Source organism: Cibotium barometz, chromosome 46 (genome assembly GCF_041138505.1).
Source record: "Cibotium barometz isolate CiBa-2024 chromosome 46, ASM4113850v1, whole genome shotgun sequence".
In the NCBI taxonomy this organism is placed as follows: Eukaryota; Viridiplantae; Streptophyta; class Polypodiopsida; order Cyatheales; family Cibotiaceae; genus Cibotium; species Cibotium barometz.
In genome coordinates this window covers 32,797,647-32,817,072 of record NC_141091.1, presented here as the reverse complement: position 1 = coordinate 32,817,072, position 19,426 = coordinate 32,797,647, and the positions used below count along the sequence as shown (strand labels likewise).

The following is a 19,426-nucleotide window of genomic DNA, read 5'->3' as shown; positions in this document are numbered from 1 at the left end:
AGGAGGGCCCACATTGTGCCCACCAGCCATGGCTTGGGCTGGAAGGGCTGTCGGCCAGCCCTAGGGCTGCTGGACAGGCAGCCGACAGGGTTGGAAACCCTACCCAGCCAGTCGGCCAGGTGTGGGGGGCAGTCCCACACCCATGCGCATGGTGCCCAGCAGTCAGGATGCTGTCCCAGAATATATGCGCAGGCTGGACAGTATTTGGCATAGTGTGAAAGCATGGAATATAGTGTGAAAACACTTTATGGGAAAAGACACAGTCGTGGGACTTCATGAAGCAGGCCGACTGGATGCTATGAGAAGTATAAATACCCCAGCCCATAATCCATGATCTCATCTCATAATTCACCAAGTGCATCAAGCATTCAAGGGCCAGGACAGCCAAGAGTTTGCTAAAGCAAAGGGGTGAAGGACTGAAGGTCAAGGGCAGGTTTTCCAGCCAAGAAAAGGTCAAGTACTTTGTATTTGTTTTTCAGATTACATCATTCTAATAAAGCAAATACACCATCCGTGGTGGGGGCCCTACAGAGGGTAATTGGGACCCAATACTGTGTCCTCGCCATCTCCCCCTTCTCTCTCTATTTTTCTGCACATCGTCTTTCTGTTTGTGCGTTAATTCCGTCGCGAAAAGAGTGCTGATTTCTGAGTTTTGAAGTACCGATCCTTCTCCGAAGCTTCCGCATATTACAGTGGTATCAGAGCTCACTTCAAGGACAAAGATTCAGCAAAGAAAACCAGAAAATTTTTTCGCTCGTGTGGTTGGTTTTTAGACGCCGGTGGACTACCCCTTTCGGAGTGACTCCTGTCCCTCGAAGGACGGTTGGTTTTTAGCCTCCGGAAGCCTCCGGAAGTCTCCCACAGAGATAGTGGATGGTCAGATCGCGTTCCGGAAAGGAATTGCATTTTCCCGCTATGGCGAGCTTTGGCGACGAGAGAGAACCAGAACCATGGGACCAGAGTGCACCAGGCAGCCCAGCTAGGGCACCCGGCTTGAGTGTAACAGATATTGTTCCAGCAGATGCGAGCAATCGCAGACCAGACAACCAAGTTGGATGAGCAGAAGGCGCGGATTTTGGCTCTGGAGGAGCGTTCTCGCTCTCCAGCGTCGCGTTTTCCATCTCCTCCTCCCTCTCCTTCCGTATCCCAGATACCAGATCCTCGTCACAGGGACCCTCTCACAGGGTCACAGCCGCAGCCAAGCTCCTTGCTTGGGATGCAGATGCGTGCATTGGAGATTCAACAACGAGAAGACGACGCCATGCGACGAGTGGAACACGAGCGTTACCTCCGAGCTTTGGACGCCAGATTGACACCGGCGGCGCCCTCGAATCATTTTCCCGAGAAAATGAATTTCAGTAAGTATAATGGTAAACTCGATCCCACTACTCTGTATTCATGGTTACATCAATTTGAAGCTTACTTTGCCGCAGTTAGGAAAACAGATATTGACAAAGTGATCTTAGCTAGTTGGTACTTGGAAGGTGAGGCCATTCCTTGGTGGACTCAGTGGGCTCATGCCCACACCAGAGCAGGTATGGCAGCTTATGTGTGGGACGAGTTCGTCCGTGACCTTAAGCAGCGGTTTCTACCGCCCCACTACCTTGAGCGACTCGAAGACGAGTTCAGGGGTGCGCGTCAGAACGCGCAACCAGTCCTTCAGTTTGCCAATAAAATTTCGACCTTGTGTTTGCAATTAGGCTTATCTGCTACGGACAAGAAAGGGCAGTTCTTGTATGGCCTGGACACGCAAATCCAATGGGAGGTGCGTATGTTTAGACCAGCCACCTTTGAGGACGCACTCTCGCTTGCGCAGAGTGCAGAAATGAAACACAATGGTGGCAAGCCCAAGACTTCCCAGCCGGCTTCTCCCAAGGCTAACGCCTCGGGGGGCAAAAGCCAGAACCAGACGGGGTCTTCCCCAGGACAGAGCCCGGGAGCCTCTGGCTCCAAGAACTCAAACAATGCGTCTAAGCTTACTCCAGACCAAAAAGCGGAGGCAGGCAAGACAGGTGGCAAGTTGAGTGCTGAGGAGCTTGCTCAGTACAGGAAGGAGGGTAGATGTTACTTTTGTCACACAAAAGGACATACTTCTCGGGATTGTCCGAAGAAGCCTCCAAAGGCCGCCGCCGCCTCCACAGCTTCCGTGGTGAGCACAGCTCCTCCACAGACCCCAGCGGCTACCCCTAGTTCTTCAACCCCCGGTGCTTCAGTTGGAGCAATTATTAGCCGGGAGCTCGAAGATAAGCAGAAGGGCGCCCATGACCAGGGGTATGAGCGCAACGAATTGCTCAAGTCCTTTGGCTACATAGGTGGCCAGAGAGTCGTTGTCTTGTTCGACAGCGGCAGCACGGAGGATGTGATCACGGAAGAGGCCGCTAGGCGTGCCCGTTTCGAGCTGACTCCGGTGGACAAACAGGTTGAGGGTTTTAGCACAGGTATGACAACGAGCGTCAAGTATGAAGCTCTAGGTGCTAAGTTAGTGATTCAGGGCATAGAGTTTGTACGTGACTTTATGGTTGCTCCTCTTGTAGGAGCAGACATAATTTTGGGTATCCAGTGGTTTCACAAGTTTCTCCCAGATGTCAAATGGGACAAGCACACGTTCCAGATTGATCGGAATGTGTCAAACACTCCGGTGACCATTAAGTGTGAGCCAGGTATTCCAAACTTTCCGCTCATAAGCCACTTGCAGGCTAAGCGAGCAGTCAGGAAAGGCGCACAGTGTGCGATGATTTACATCCAAACAGCCCAGACGGTGGCCAGTGCTTCCGAGAAGTACTCGGTTCTCCATGAAAAGTTCCAGAAGATTTTTCTTCGGGACAGTCTCCCTCCCCAGCTTCCCCCGTCCAGACCAGAGGATCACAAGATTGACCTCCTCCCAGGCTCGGAACCCCCGAGCAAGTTTCCGTATCGCCTTTCTAAGGCAATGGAATCGGAGTTGGACCGCCAACTCCAAGAATTGTTGCACGCTGGCTTCATCCGCCCCAGCGTGTCGCCATTTGCAGCACCGATCTTATTTGTCAAGAAGAAAGATGGGTCTTCTCGGTTGTGTGTCGATTATCGTGCACTCAACAAGCTGACTATCAAGAGCAGATTCCCGATGCCTCGAATTGACTATATTCTCGAGAGGCTGAATGGAGCAAAGGTGTTCTCTAAATTGGATTTAAAGAGTGGGTACCACCAGGTTCGGATTGTTGAGGGAGACATCCCCAAGACAGCTTTTCGTACAGAACGGGCCCACTATGAATTTGTGGTTATGCCATTTGGATTGACGAACGCCCCAGCTACATTTAACCGCATGATGATGCGTATTTTCCGGGAGTTGATTGGAGTGTGTGTTCATATTTCTGGACGACATACTCATATTTTCAGCTACAGTTGAGCAGCATGACATTGATGTGGAGAAAGTCCTTAAGTTGCTGGAAAGCAACGAGCTCTATATCAATGAAAGGAAGTCAGAATTTTATCTGTTCCAGGTACATTACTTGGGATATATAATCAGTGCCGAAGGCATTCGACTTGATCCGGCTAAAGTGGCCGAGATTGTTAACTGGGAAGTACCTCAGACTGCTTATGACATTAGATCATTTGTGGGTATATGCCAGGCATATTCCACCCACATTGACAAGTTTTCTGATCTCTCGGCAGACCTCACCGATCTGCTAAAGGGAGTGAAAACAAGGAGGCAAAAGATTCGAATGACTCCACGAGCGTTGGAGGCATTCCAGAACCTCAAGGTGGCTTTGTCAGAAGCGCCTTGTTTAGCCCTTGCCTCGTGGGACGAACCATTTCAGGTGATCACCGATGCGAGTAACATCGCAATTGGAGGTGTATTGCAACAGAATGGTCACCCAGTAGCTTACATGTCTCGTAAGTTATTGCCCGCCGAAAAGAACTACTCAGTCTATGATCGTGAACTCCTAGCAGTTATACAGGCCTTGAAACATTGGAAACATTTCCTGTATGGCCGTGACTTCGAGGTTCGCACTGACCATCAGGCATTGCGCTGGATTCAGACGATGCCAAGTGCACAGTGGAGTGATCGACAACACCGCTGGAGTCAGATATTTCAGCAGTTCGGTGGTATGATTGAGTACCTTCCAGGAAAGGCCAATCCAGTGGCCGATGCTTTGAGCAGGAAGGGACAAGTATCTGTGATTCAGAACACTAGACTTGACCTTGTTGGTACAGGACTAGAAGACATGAAGCACACGTACGCGGATTCCGAGGAATTCGATACTCAGTGGGAACAGGCATTGGATGCCACAGGACCATGCCATTTTCTGATACGCGATGGTTGGCTTTTCTACAAAGGCCGACTGTGTGTCATGAAAACATTCCGGGCAGCTCTTCTCCATGATGCCCATGACGCCATTACAGGTGGTCATAGGGGCATGAATTCGACCCTGGAGAAATTAGAACGGCAATACTATTGGCCAAAGATGAGGCGTGATGTGTTTACATATGTACAACGCTGTGACATTTGTCAAAAGGTGAAAACTCCTCGTGGAAAGAAGATAGAGTTGTTACAGCCTTTGCCAATTCCTGAGGGTCCTTTCCAGGACATTTCGATGGACTTTGTCACAAATCTGCCTCCCAGTCCGAGTAAGCGTAATACACAGTGTTTAACTATTGTTGACAGGTTCAGCAAATTTGTGATGCTTATTCCTTGCAGGGCCAATGTGACCGCCGAGGATGTTGCCCAGCTATTCATTCGGCATTGGTACCCGATTGGTGGGATTCCTAGGACCATAGTGTCAGACCGAGATGCCAAGTTTACCAGTCATTTTTGGAGGGCATTGTTTGATAATTTTGGTACTAAGTTGACTTTTTCCAGTGCATTCCACCCACAGACAGATGGCCAGACAGAGATATACAACCAGTTGGCCTTTGATGTGCTGAAGTGTTATGTCCACGATCAACAAGGTAAGTGGAAATCGTTTTTGCCTTTAGTTCAAGCTGTTTTAAATGACTCTTTTTCTTCAGCTATTGGCAGGACTCCATATGAGGCAGCGTTTGGAAGGCCTTTCCAGTCGTTGCTAACCAGGACTTCGTCTTCAGTACCGGAGGCGAACAGAGTGACGGAGTCTTACCAGGAGATCCTAGAGTCCGTTAAAGACAGATTGGCTAAAGCGCAAGAGGCCTACACTCGACAGGCCAATAAAGACCGAAGGGACATGAAGTTTTCGGAAGGAGATTGGGTGTATCTTCGGATTATGAAGCAAAGATTGAAGCAGGTGGGCAAGCCATGCCCAAAGTTGTCTTTCAGGAGCTTCGGACCATTCCCCATCCGGAAAAAGATTAATGAGATGTCTATGCAGTTAAAGCTACCTCCGAGTTGGACTATGCACGATGTATTTCATGTCAGTTGGTTAAAGCCATATGCAGGTCCACCCCCTTCAGAGGTCAAAGACGAAGCGGAACCAGACATCATTGATGAAGCAGAAGTAATGGTTCCAGAACAGATCCTTCTGCACCGTTTCAAGCATGGCTCAGGCCGAAGACTACGACAGTTTCTCACGAAGTTTCAGGACCGAGGAACTCATGAAGCGGTATGGCTCGACAAAGAATTTTTCGAAGACTATCCGGCATTATTGACGGATTATTTGGAGGCTATGCAGCTTCCATCAAGTTAAGCAGAAGGGGATGTCACGTGCATCCCGCACTTGGATGCCACATAGACATTTATGTACAGAAGGTGCAGGACCTGGGATGGTGAACTGGTCCCATGTGAGCCCAGTCCGGGACGAGTCAGCCAGGGATCCATCTCAGTCGTCCGAGGTCAGGTGTGCATTGTCCTGCACATGAGTCCAAGGTCAGGTGTGCACTGTCCTGCACATGAAGCAGTGCCAGTCCGCGCTGTGAGTCTCCCTCTGGAATGATGTCAGATGTGCTGTGTATCTGGTTTGCAACTGGATGCTAGGCCTCTGTAGGCATGTAGGTTTGCATGTAGAGATGGGGCCAGCCCATAGGGCTACCCCAAGTGAGAAGATCTTGCATTTGCACTCTTAGTGTGGGCATGGGGGAGGTATAGAACCACTCCCAAGGGGCCAGGAGGGCCCACATTGTGCCCACCAGCCATGGCTTGGGCTGGAAGGGCTGTCGGCCAGCCCTAGGGCTGCTGGACAGGCAGCCGACAGGGTTGGAAACCCTACCCAGCCAGTCGGCCAGGTGTGGGGGGCAGTCCCACACCCATGCGCATGGTGCCCAGCAGTCAGGATGCTGTCCCAGAATATATGCGCAGGCTGGACAGTATTTGGCATAGTGTGAAAGCATGGAATATAGTGTGAAAACACTTTATGGGAAAAGACACAGTCGTGGGACTTCATGAAGCAGGCCGACTGGATGCTATGAGAAGTATAAATACCCCAGCCCATAATCCATGATCTCATCTCATAATTCACCAAGTGCATCAAGCATTCAAGGGCCAGGACAGCCAAGAGTTTGCTAAAGCAAAGGGGTGAAGGACTGAAGGTCAAGGGCAGGTTTTCCAGCCAAGAAAAGGTCAAGTACTTTGTATTTGTTTTTCAGATTACATCATTCTAATAAAGCAAATACACCATCCGTGGTGGGGGCCCTACAGAGGGTAATTGGGACCCAATACTGTGTCCTCGCCATCTCCCCCTTCTCTCTCTATTTTTCTGCACATCGTCTTTCTGTTTGTGCGTTAATTCCATCGCGAAAAGAGTGCTGATTTCTGAGTTTTGAAGTACCGATCCTTCTCCGGAGCTTCCGCATATTACATGGTGCTGCTTGCGAGGTTGTGTGACTGCAGAGGTTACTTGGCGAGATTGGGTTTCCACAAAAGGAACCTACAGTCATCCAGTGCGATAACCAGAGCTATATAGCTATTGCTCGGAACTCAGTCTTCCATGCCGGGACCAAGCATATAGAGATACAATATCACTTTGTTCATGAGAAGATTTTAGCTGCTGACATCTTGCTTATCTTTTGTTCGACGGAGGACAATGCGACAGACCTCTTCACGAAGTCTCTACCTCAGCAGATGCTCCGTCGGCACTCCAGCTCACTGGGGTTCTGACCGGGTGTAATCCAAGTCTCTTGAGTGTATCGCTGCCATAAATCCTGCCGAAGGACTCTGTTCCTCTCACTGCGAGAGAGCTGGATGTGTGGTGCATGTCCATCATACTTGAAAGGTGGCAGGTGATCTATGTCAAGACCATGCTGAGTGAGCCACTGTATCATCTGTGAATACCATGATCTCCTATCTCCACTCTCTGCGAGCTGCCTGGACGCCTCAAAAGCTCTATGTGAGAGTCGATCTGATGGCATATCTCTGATCCTCTGTATGAAGCAGATCGTCTGGAAGAGGGCCTCTACTAGCATAGGAGGTGCAGCAAACTCCGTCCGAACAATGTCATGTGGGACGGAGGGTTTGCTGCGGATCATCCGTGAGCATGAGAATCTGAGGCCTCTCTATCTAAGACCATGTGGAGGTGGCGAGCCCAGGTGCCCATACTGCTGCAACATACATCAAAGCAGGGGTGACTAGTGTGTCAAACAACCACCCCTTCGTGCGGGGTTCCTGGAAGTGTGCCTGGTGACACTGTCTCTCTATTATGGCCAGAGCTGCATATCCTCGTGTGAGTCTATCCCTGGCTGCCATAGTAAATCTTCCTAGCGGAGTCGTAAATGTAATCCCCAAGTACACATATGAGTCTACCACCTCTACCTGTCCTCGTTTTCCCAAGGTTCACTGTAAGCCCCCTCTGTGTGCAGAAGTCATCAAGTGCATGGAAATGGTGCTATAGTCCCATCTGCAACTCAAAGACCATAATAATATCATCTGCATATAGCATAATGTGGACTATGGTACTTGAGATGTCTACCCCGTCCCCACCACCGTGACCAATAAAGTCAGCCACCTCATCGATGTATAGCCCAAATAGTGCAGGAGAGAGTGGGCATCCTTGCTTCACACTATGGTGCTAGCAATAACATCAGATAGCCCCCCAGGGGCATTGTATGCGCCTGAAGACCTGCTCATATAAAGCATAGATGCCCCAAACCATCTCTGATGGGATCCCCAATGACTGTAGGCGCTGGAAGAGTCTCTCTCGTGGCACCGTGTCAAATGCTTTGCGGAGATCCACAAAGCAGCAGTATAATCTCTTCTCCCGCACCCTAGCCTGGTCAATCAGACATCTCAAAGTGAATATATGGTCAATAGTGAAGAAAGCTCGTCGGAATCCAGCCTGCCCTGGTGCTCGCAGTCCCTCCTTTGCATACGAGCTCAACTCTGCCTCGAGCACTGCGCCATAAAGTTTGGCCAATGTATGACCAATCATGATAGTCCTGTAGTTGCTGGGGTCTAGCATGTCTCCCGCTTTGTGGAGAGGCACGATGGTGTGCATAGTCCACTCAGCTGGTAGGCCCTCCACTAGTGCCCTATTAAAGAGGTGAGCAACAAAGGGTCCCAGTGTGTCACCTGCATAAATAAGATGCTCACTCTGTATACCTGTGTGGTTAGCCGATCTCCCATGCTGTAACCGGCGGATAGCTCTCTCTACCATCGAGGCGGTAAAGAAAGTAGAGGTGGTAGGGCGGGATTCCTGTGGCTGTGGTATGGGCGGCTGCTGAGGGATATGGTAGAGGCTCTTTGCATATGTGTGCCATGTGTGTGGATCCTTGATCGGGGTACGAGGGCGAGGCTCTCTCATCGTACGCCCTGCAGTGGCTGTGGCTGCATCTTTGCTCATGAGAAGGTATATATCCCAGTACTGTGCCTCCTCATATGCACGCCTCTTACGGCGTGTGAGGATCCTCATCTGTCAGCTCGCCTGTCTCTGTGTGATGGTCCCCAATGCTCTCTGGGCACGGAGGTGTCTATATAGCTCTCTGCACTCATCATCATACCACCGATTCTAGGGCATGCTCCCAGATCTATCTGTATGTGCAATGTGTGTATGATGGGGGAAGCTGCGGGTGGCAGCCGTATGTAGTAGAGATGACAACTGGGTGGTGAGTGTGTCTAGAGGTGACAGGGGATCCATTTGGAATAGCCCGTCATATACATGATGCTCATATATGTCTGCCAAGTCATGGGTGAAGTAGAAGGTTGTATGCAATGCCTGTGTGGGCTGTGTGGGTGCTGGTGTGGAGCTCGCTAGTGACAGTTAGAGGTACATGTGATCCGCACCAATAGGACGAGGGGGGATGGTGAAAGATGTCACTACCTGTGTGGTCTCCATGGACCCCATGATGTAGTCCACTGTGCTACCCCCCCTTATCGTGGAAAGCATGTCAGTGCTCCTGAATCCTGCCATTGCCTCATCCCGTTATAAATAACGAGATGGTGTCACGCTCCCAGCTCAAGTAAGTGATGACCATATCTGGTGTTATCCGGCCCCATGTCCTCTGACACCCTGCAAGCTCCCGTGTCCTCCACCTCTAGTGTGTGCATCACCTCGGGGTGCTCGAAATCATAAATGTCACACTGTCGGCTCTGTGTCAATGGACAATGGAAGTTGGAAGACTCAAGAGGCTTGAGAGAGAGAGAGATAGAGATAGAGATAGAGAGAGAAAGAAAGATTTTATTAACGTCTTCCAAAAGACCGAACTCGGCCTATGAGACAAATCGGTGTACCTGTATGGGGTATCCTCTGTCATCCCAACAAAATGAAAAAGTACTGAACTAAAAAGCTGAATCTGGGTGTGCAATAAGTACAATGAGTGGGGGAGGGGATGGAGCTCTACTACACTAGGAGAATGCAAAGCTATATGCATGAAGTATACAATCATGATATGCAACCTAGCTAGCTCCATCCTGTACCATATTGGGTGTATAAAATGGTATACATCAATGAAGGGGGTCTAGATAGTAGAGAGTAGGGCCTTGTGTGAGAAGCTTGGAACTTGGAAGTTGGAAGTTGGAAGAAGCTTGAGGGAGAGACTAAACTCTAGAGAGAGTAGAATCTAGATACACTCATAGAGTGTGGCTTGAGGCTTGAAAGTTGAGAGAACGCCTCCAAGGGGACGTCTTACCATCCCCTGCCGTCCCCGTTCCTATTCCATCCCGACTCGGCGTCCCGCCGTTCCGCTTCCGTCCCCTATGACTATGAGGCAACCTCAAAAGTGCTTAAGAGCAATCCTTTCCCTTTGGTCCCAAGGAAGATTTTCTTCATACTCTACAGCAGCTACTTCGACCCTGTTGTCGAAGAAGAGCAGAACTGTCACCCTATTACACTCAGATTCCTAGGTCTTCCTCATGCTTATTGGCCATTGTTGGAGGCCACTGGGGCAGCCTTCGGGCTGGTCCTGCAGGTGCCCACCATCCCTGCTTTTCCCACTTCTCTAGCCAAGTAGTCATTGCCTCGGCTGATGATGTTCCCAAGTCTTCCTCGTGCTTATTGGCCATTGTTGGAGACCATTAGGTAGGGTAGCCTTTGGGTTGGTCCTTCAGGTCAAGTGACCACCATCCCTGCTTTTCCCACTTCTACTGCCCAGGTGGTCACTACCTCAACTGATGTCGTTCCCAGGGTTATGGTATTGGCTCATGCCAGTGAGTCTTTTGAGCATTTTGTGCTGCTTCCGGCACCTAATGGTCCCTTGAAGCAACGTATGGAGACGCCAAGTAGACCTGACCAGTGCCGGGTCTGTCATGAGATGGGCCACTTCGCACGGGATTGCCCTACCGCTAGGGGTCGTAGGAGGCGGCGCAAACTCGCTCCTCAAGCAAAACAGCCTAATGCTCCGCCTCAGCCAGCTTTTCGCGAGGAGTGGCAAATTGTCTCTCATGGCCGCCCTCCAAGTGGGAACACTGGGCCACAGTATGACGCCTCTCCCAAAGACAACGTCCAGAGTGATGATGTATTGTATCACAGTGATGCGTTTACAAAGTCATCCTCGCAGAAGGATGTTGCATCAGGGCAGAATGACTATGTTGAGTCCTTGCTTGGGATGGACAACATGTAGGATGCACTTGGTATGGATGCACAAGACACGTTGCCATCTTCTAAGGCCCTGCAGGATGCACATCAGGATGTATGCCACGATGCCTTGCAAGGTACCCATGCATTGCGCACGTATGCAGAGACTGTGCAAAGCCTAGGAAAGAGTGAACATGCTGACAGTGGATTTTCCAAGGATTACCCCCTCCTCCAAAATTATGGGAGGCAGGTTCAGACTCCGACTAAGCAGTTTCTCAAGTCCGGAGTCAAAACCACTTCTTTACCATGAGGATTGTCTCATGGAATGTGCACGGTCTATCCCACCAACAGTAGGAAGCGCCTTGTTAAGGATCAGCTCCACCCTGCCATTACAGGTGAACCTATGGATGTGCTACTCTTGCAAGAGCACAAATTGGATATACATTAGTGTGGTAAAACTGGTAAAATCCTTTCTAGATACACTTTTTGGTCTTGTGCACAAGGGAGCAAAGGTGGGTATGCATTTCAGTGTCAGCATCACTTTTGCCTCATGTTATTGGTCATGGTGTTATATACCTGCTAGAGGACAATGAATTATGGTTACGCAAGAGGAATAAAACTTGCACGTTTGGATAGGTTTTATGTGGATGACTGCTAGCGCTTGGATAGGGGAGGTACTATTGCCATCTTGCCTGGTACTGCCAAGTGAGATCACTGCCCTGTTGTCTTGTGCCTAGGCGTCACCTCGTGTTCGCATCCCAAACTCTCTCTATCTCAATGCAAAGACCTCACTAGAGATAAGAGGGATTTGGAGCACTATCATCTTTTTGCTTTGGCCAAGAAAGAAGAGGCTCTGGACAAAGATCGAGCCATCAGACGCAGGTTGGCTGCGCTTCGGGAACACGAGAAGCATCCTGTGTTCCCTTGGATCACAGATCTCTTGTTCACAGTTAGAGCTGAGATACAGGTGGCCATGGATAGGTGGCTGAGTTCACATTTCATGCTACTCAGGCATTTTGGACATAGATGGGTGGCAGATGCAACAAACCTTTTTTCTTGCTCTGTAAACTGGTTGTTAGAGGATTTCTTCCTTGCACAGAGCCTTGGAAAGACTTTCTTTTGCAGCAGATTACGAGGTGCACTCCGGTTAGGGAAGGTGATTGGATTCGCAGACCATGTTTTATTTTTTCGAATGCAGAGCACCAACCAGCTTCTTCACCTTTGGAGGGATCTCTTCTATGAGCCTGGGATTGCATGATGAGTTTCTTGGTTCATATACCTCCGCGGTCACTTGAGGAGGCTAACACGCAGCCCATTGTATAGAATGACTTGATTTTGATGAGTATGCTTGGGCGACTCTTTTCCCCACCATTGGATTGGAAGTGGCTTAAAAACCTCATAGAGGATGAGAGAATGCTTCCCACACAGCACTTGAGAGGCACTAATCAAAGGATTATGCAAATTGATGCAGCCATACCCAAGCACTAGATCACACGGAACTTCGTGGAAGGGCCTCATCACTTATGGTTTGGGGTGTTTTCAGCGACAGGGGTACCCCTTCAGGTCATGTGCCTTCCCATTTTGTGATGTACCGCCATTCACAATAGATGGTCCTTGGAGAGAAGTCTTGGGCAGGATATCATTGAGGGTTTGATGGTCTGGCCGGTGACAATGGTACACAGAGCAAGGAAGCACTTCTATATTGATCCCCCTCATGGGATGATTACAGATACTTGGAGCCTCTAGTTATATGGCGGGTGTCCTATCACATACCTGCATTGGGACCCCTGTTAGTGGGAGTGGAGGGATGCTCTTAACCCCATGAAAAGCATGCCCTTCTTTAGTTACGTTGTGCAAAACGCCAAACACCTTGTTCTGGGACACATCTAGAAAGTCCCTACTCTTAGACCTCAATGGGAGGCTTATGGGATCACCCTTGACATTCAGAGAGCTTTTTGGCAAAGGTTATGGCACTCATACACAGAAATGAAGATTTCCTCTTTTATTTGGCTTCTCTACATGGTGGTCTTGCCACCAACCAGTGGAGATCGGTCGTTGGTGCTAGTCCAAGTTGCCCGAGATGCGCAAGAGCTTCAGAGATAGTCTACCATTGCCTACGGGAGTGCAAGGAGGCACATAGGATTTGGACTGCAATAGCACACCATTTTGGAAGGATGAGGAGGGATGCCTACATTTGTTTTGGAGCTATTAGTTGGTTGACACAGTTGGGTCCTCAACTCAGGTTTGAGGGGAACGACAGAGACATGGTCATGAGGTTTAGCTAGGGGGTGGGTCAATGGAACCATCTTCAAGACCTGCCAGAGTCAAGCTACATATCACCCACAGAGGTTGGACACTGCATGGGAGATCATTGCTAGCATCACTGGCACATTTGGAAGGCTAGATGCATTGAGGCGATGGAGGGCACTTCGGTTTATGATACACAGTGCATTTGCACGATTTGGTGTGATATTATCCACACGCTCATGGCCACTTGGGCCAGGATTCAGGGATCCTCGAGGGCTGCAGAGAGAGAGCGTGGCTAGTTCATGAGAGAGTGGGATCATGGCATCTTTTTTCACTACCACTCACATGGGACCTTGCCAATGGCAACACAAGGCACCAGATTGGTTGAGATTTCCCCCCTGCTTGATCTGAAATCTCCCTTTTTGTAATTTTTTCATACTTAATAGAAGTCTCTTTTCCAAAAAAAAAAAAAAAACCAATTCAGTAATTCCATTCCCCAGAATGTGCATCCATGTCACTCTCTAAATGTGTTTCATGTCAATGTTTTATGACATCACAAGAACATCCCTAAAAGTCAAAACTACATGCTGTCCTAGTGTAAAACTCACCCAAAAAACATGGCAAAATCAATTCCTTTAAACCTCCACTGCAAGATATGATAACCTCCTTGTCTCTCTATCTTCCCCTACTTTTAATGTCATTGGCCATGCAGATCTAACATACTAGCCATCTGTAATGATAGATAGCCATGTCTCAAAATGTCGAGAAAAAATCAGAGCTGTAACTGCACCATTCAGTTTGTCACCTCCATGGACACCGACTCCCAGCAGCACAATTCTCTAATGGTGTTAAGTATGTCTAGGTGGATTAACACAAATCTCTCCGCATTAGAAAGCCCACCCAATTCTCTTATGGTGTTAAGTATGTCTAGGTGGATCAACACAAATATCTCCACATCTAAGAAAGCCCACCCACATGCACAAGCCAACACACAGGAAGTCTTCAAACATAATGGCAAGAAGGTACTAAAAATTAGTAAAAACAAGTGAAGCACACCTCCTCAGGAAGAAGAGGCAGCAAAGTGATGTGAAAGTCTTCATAAAGTTCATAAAATTGATCAAGATATTTTTGTTGCATCCGCATTCGAGCACGCAACAGCTTGGAGTCCACACCTGCTCAAAAACAATTGAAAGGCCAACTAACAGATTAAAAATGCCCAAATAGTAATCATGATTTACAACATCCAAACACACATCAAAAGAAGGTAAAGTATCAAAAACCAATTATCACATATCCCATGGTTATCCAGACATGCACTGTTGAAAGTGAAAAGGAACAGAAGAAAGAGGTGATCTAACCTTCTTCAAAAAGAATTTGATTTATGATGATATTATGGGTGTCGATTTCAAATTTAGCAAGTTCTTGGACCAGTCTCTCTGTTTCATATAGGGAGAGAAATTCTGGAATGCATACGCAAACAAATGTGGTCAAGTCCTGCACAATACAAGAAGCAAGGGCATATCAATCTCACCCACTCAAAGAAAACAGATAGGATCTCTCTCTCTCTCTCTCTCATGGAGGGCAGGCAAGAATATGACACGAGAACGGCCCCTCATCATTAGATTCCCTGATGCCACCAACAGACAAGCCTGCTTAAACAGGCGGGCTGCCCTCAAGGGCACACAAGTGCACATGGGAGATGATCTCACCCCAGCACAGGTGGCACGCCGGCGTGAGGCGATGGTGGCAGTTCATGAGGCCCGTAGAGCAGGCCAGTGGGCTATCTACAGTGATGGTAGGGTCATTATCACTGAGCGCCATCCCAAATAGGGACGCGGGGTCTATGAGACCAAACGCCTGAGGTTAGCAGTATGGAACTGCAATGGCATGTTGTGGTCGAATCCAAGAGGCTTGAGCGAGATTCTCACAAGCAGGGATGTCATTTTTTATACAGAGACTCATCAAAGCCCTAAGAGGGGCTTACCATATATAGCCGGGTATGAGTGGGAGTCAACTTTCCGAGGCAAGACCTGCACATCAGGAGGAGTACGTGGCTTTGGAGGGGTAGCTATCCTTTTTAGATCCCATCTTCCACAAATTCTCAGCATCGTCCGGAAGGACGAGGATGCACGGTATCTTTGGGTGCGCCTACAACTTAGCAATGACAGAGTCATCCACATTGTTGTGTGTTATTTTGCACCACGCCACTCCCCTTACGCCGCACAGCATGGCCAGTCACCATACTTACCATTACATGGGGATATTATGGAGCTCTCACAGCTGGGGGAAGTCCTCCTGCTCAAGGATTTCAACGCCAAGATGGGAAGTCAGCAGGTCCCACTACTCAATCTCGATGACCCTATCAGACTTCAGGAGCCGGAATCACTAACACAGGGCGGTAGAGATCATCACAAGACCGTGAGGAGGTCACGGTGTATGGGAGATATTTCTTAGAGCTGGGAGCTGCACATAGTCTCGTTATCTATAACAGGATGTCTCGATGGTCCTCCTCCGACGCCCTCACATCCTTCCCACTCAGGAGGTACTAGCACCATGGGCTACCTTATGGGATCTCCGGCTTTGGCACACCTTCTCCCCGACTTCTCCATCCCGCCACCCCCCTTTGAAGCTGACCATGCCTACCTCTCTTTCACTCTTACCTGCACACCACCCGTCCCTCCACCACCACCCCCCATCTCACATTACACTCACGTCCTTTTTGATCACGAGCTTGACCTTGTTTACTCCAACCACATCTACCGCCAACTCCAGGATGTGGAACCTATTGTCCCCCTATCCACCCTCACATCACAGCTCACAACCATACACCACACATCTGCCACCACTTCTTTCATCTGCACGCGGCGGTCTACTACCAAGCCACCTTGCGGTTCCATGCCCCAAAACTGTTGGTATGATGACGAATGCCAAGCCACATGATCCCATCTTAAGCATAATGTACAGATTGGGCAAATCACGAAACGCCAAGCGTAACCCAACGCAAGAAACGGGAGTTCTACGCTCGGAAAGAGGATGAGTTATACTGACTTTTCTTAGGGCCGAACTGCAAAGAGGCCTGGAGGAAACTTCAAGAACATCGCCCCCACACCTATCACCTGCCCGGACACATGGCACTCCTATGCACGCTCCCTCTATTATATCCCCCATCAGCCACCCCTACCCCCACCACCAGATCCCCGTCCCACCACCTCCACCTTTTTCACAAAGGGCATGGTCCTCAAGGCCATTCGTAGACTACGCAATGGGCGAGCACAAGATCATGAGGAACTCACTGCCGAGTACATCTCGCATGCCGATGATACCTTGGCGCCCCTACTAGCCTACATGTTCAATAGAGCCCTTTGTGAAGGATTTCCACCCTCTTGGTCCACCAACACCATCAACCCCATCCTCAAAGCCGGAGATCCACTTGATCCTAATAATTACAGCACGATCATGATTGGCCACACATTGGCCAAACTCTACGGATCAGCGCTAGAGGCAATGCGTTCATTTGCAGAGAGCCTCGGATGCAGAGCCTCAGGACAAGTGTCACCATTTGGTCCATCTCCATTTCTGGAGCCACTTCTATGGGACTGTCACTCCATAGAGCGGCCAGATTTGTACCATGTTCACATGTGGCCACATGCATATGGGCCATAAATCCATAATGCACATGCCACCGTGCCTCGTGAAACATCTTTGGTTGCCCATGAAGCCCATGCAGAGAGGACTGCCCCGTTGGATAGGGGAAAGAGAAAGAGAGAAGAACATGAATTACATCCCAAAAAGCTCAAAGAGTTTAAGACAAGAGACAAGTCCGTGAAGTTTGATGCCTTTCATGGAGAGTATGATGCCTCCAAATAGCTTGCTTTCATGGCTCAGTTTGACATTGCTTTTAGTAATGAGAACTTCACTGAGAAGTCTAAAATTCGTCATGCAAGCATGTTTTTGAAGGGGACAGCTGTCCATTGGTGGATCACTGAAAAGACCACCAAAGATCCCATTTGTATTTGGAAAGAGTTCAAGGACAGATTTTATGCCCGATTTCTGCCTCCAAATGCAGAGCAAACTCTCACACAAAAGTGGGATAGACCTGAGCAAAAAGATAATGAGAGTGTGCAACAATATGTCAACAAATTTTGGAAAGTCTTGCTTGAGGTTACTCCCTTCATGCAACTCTCCAAAGATGAAAAGAAAAGGAAGTTTCGCTCCGGGTTGCAAACAGCTTACCATTCGGGCATCGAATTACACCCGAAACACACCCTTCAGCAGCTCATAGCATCTGCTCTCTTGCTACAGAGCAATTGGTGCTTAAAATTAAGCAGATCAAGGAAGTTCTAAGAGCAAAGAGAGTGAAACCGGCCTTGACGGGCGGTGAAACAAACACTTGCACATAAAACACTTCAACACCATTGAGGACCTAGAAAAAGAAAACAAACAGGGGGAGCTAGAGTGCTCCTGCAAACAGTACACGGACACCGATTGGCCCCAAATCGCAGTGGCGCCCCTTGCGGTATTTCTTTAATTGATTATAAGAGCTTTGATTACAATATAAGGCTGGGAACTCAACCGTCACAGTAGAACTCCTGAAGCCTGCAAAGAACCTGCATCATGGCTTCAAATCCACACGGCATCCACAAACAAGTCCAGCCATTGTTCATATCAAAAGACTCTCTCACATTGAGTCTGCATACAGAAGCTTTCTCCCATGATCAGGGCTGCCACAACCATCCATAGCCTCTCACACTATGAACAGCATCACACCCTGACACATCCAGTGCTTCTGCATCACAACACAGACTCCCAAACTGTCTCTCAAAAGAGTATCACAGCACAGCATACCATACAGTCGACAAACCTGTACAACCCTCTCTACCTTCCAAGGGTATTTCCATCTCTGTCATGGATTCCCTGTCCCCTGTCCAATCAGTAGCAAGGCTGTACCATACATGTGTCCATTCCTGTACCTTCTACCTGCATGTGACCTATCTCCTGGAGAAACCCAAAAACATGTCTCTTCGAGAAAACCTATGACCTGTTTCCACATGAAACCCTTAGGCCTGTTTCCCTTTGAAGCTTCTGTCCTGTTTCCATACATCTACTTACCTGTTCCCTCATGAAACATCTGGCAACATAGAGATGCCCATAACTGTAGGTCCCACTATTCCTTTCTAGCAGGAAGAAAACAATCTGCTCCATGAGCACGCAGCCATGCGAGCTTGCATCACTCCCATGCCAAGAAACATAACCAATTGACCTGTACTTGCAGCCAAAAACCCAAGTGCATTGCTGAATTTGCAGCCAAGCAAAAACAGCCCATAAACTGTCCTGTTTCCACCCTCTGAACTGCCAAACCCTTCCTCTCACAAAGGGCTAGAGAGAACCACTCTGGAACAGTCTTGAGCCAGTGAAAAGAGAGACTCCGAAGGACATCACCTGCAGTCCCACTTGCTCACAAAGAAAGAGAGACTTACAGTCTTTATGTCGCTTTCCACAAGAGAGAAAAAGACACGAGGAAAAGCCCCGTTGTGTCCTGCCTTCTTGTCCTACAGCCGCCTGCAGTCCAACACCTGATTCGACGTGATAGAGAGAGAGAGAAAACACTTGTAGGTGGAACTGCTGTCCAGCCTTGCACTCCCTCCTACAGTCCACGTTTCGATGTCAGCTCTGCCTGTATGGACAGCAGTGTAGCCAGCCAGTCTCTTGCTAAAAACACAGGAAAAGGAGAGAGATCTAGAAGGCGCCTGTGTGTTCTGTTGCGCAGCAGGCCAGACAGCCCTCCAAAAGCCAAGAAGAAAGGGAAGGGTTCAGTCTGCACCTGTGTTCTCTGCAGCACAGCAACCAGCCCATGTACTTTCCCCAAAAAGCAAGCCTGCCTGTGAAGTTCAGGCTGTGAGAATTTCAGCGCAGCCCAACAGCCAGTTCTGTGCATATGTTTCTCTCCCACGCCTGCAATCAGCCCAGCCTGTATGCGCCTACTTTTCAGAAAATCCCTCACGCCCTTCACACGAGCATGAGAGAGAGTTCAGCTGCAGTTCTGTGCGCCCAGCCAAGCAGCCTGCTTTCCAACGAAAAAGCCAGCCCATCTATCTTCAGGCGACCAGCCCTATTTTTCTCCCAAAAAGCACATGCTCATCAAGAGATAGGCGCCTCTATTCTGCCCGCCAGCCCCTCTTCTTCAGAAAAACACACACGTGGCCCCAAAATAGCATAAGGGCCACGATTATCCCCAAAAAGGGGTTCTTTTATTTTTAAAGGATTTTAAACTTTTGTCCCCTCCAAAA

The 19,426-nt window shown here is 48.9% G+C and overlaps 1 protein-coding gene across 1 annotated transcript in view; it reads right to left on the bottom strand.

Annotated features, from left to right (window-relative positions):
* The window catches only part of LOC147612136 (P-loop containing nucleoside triphosphate hydrolases superfamily protein), a 68,512-nt gene that overhangs the window by 16,783 nt on the left and 32,303 nt on the right, over positions 1 to 19,426 (bottom strand). The window contains exons 5-6 of the mRNA XM_086784003.1: positions 14,498 to 14,633; positions 14,196 to 14,311 (exon numbers count right to left, since the gene is read on the bottom strand). Coding sequence (XP_086640129.1) covers positions 14,196 to 14,311; positions 14,498 to 14,633 — 252 coding nt within the window. The remainder of the gene's footprint in view (positions 1 to 14,195; positions 14,312 to 14,497; positions 14,634 to 19,426) is intronic.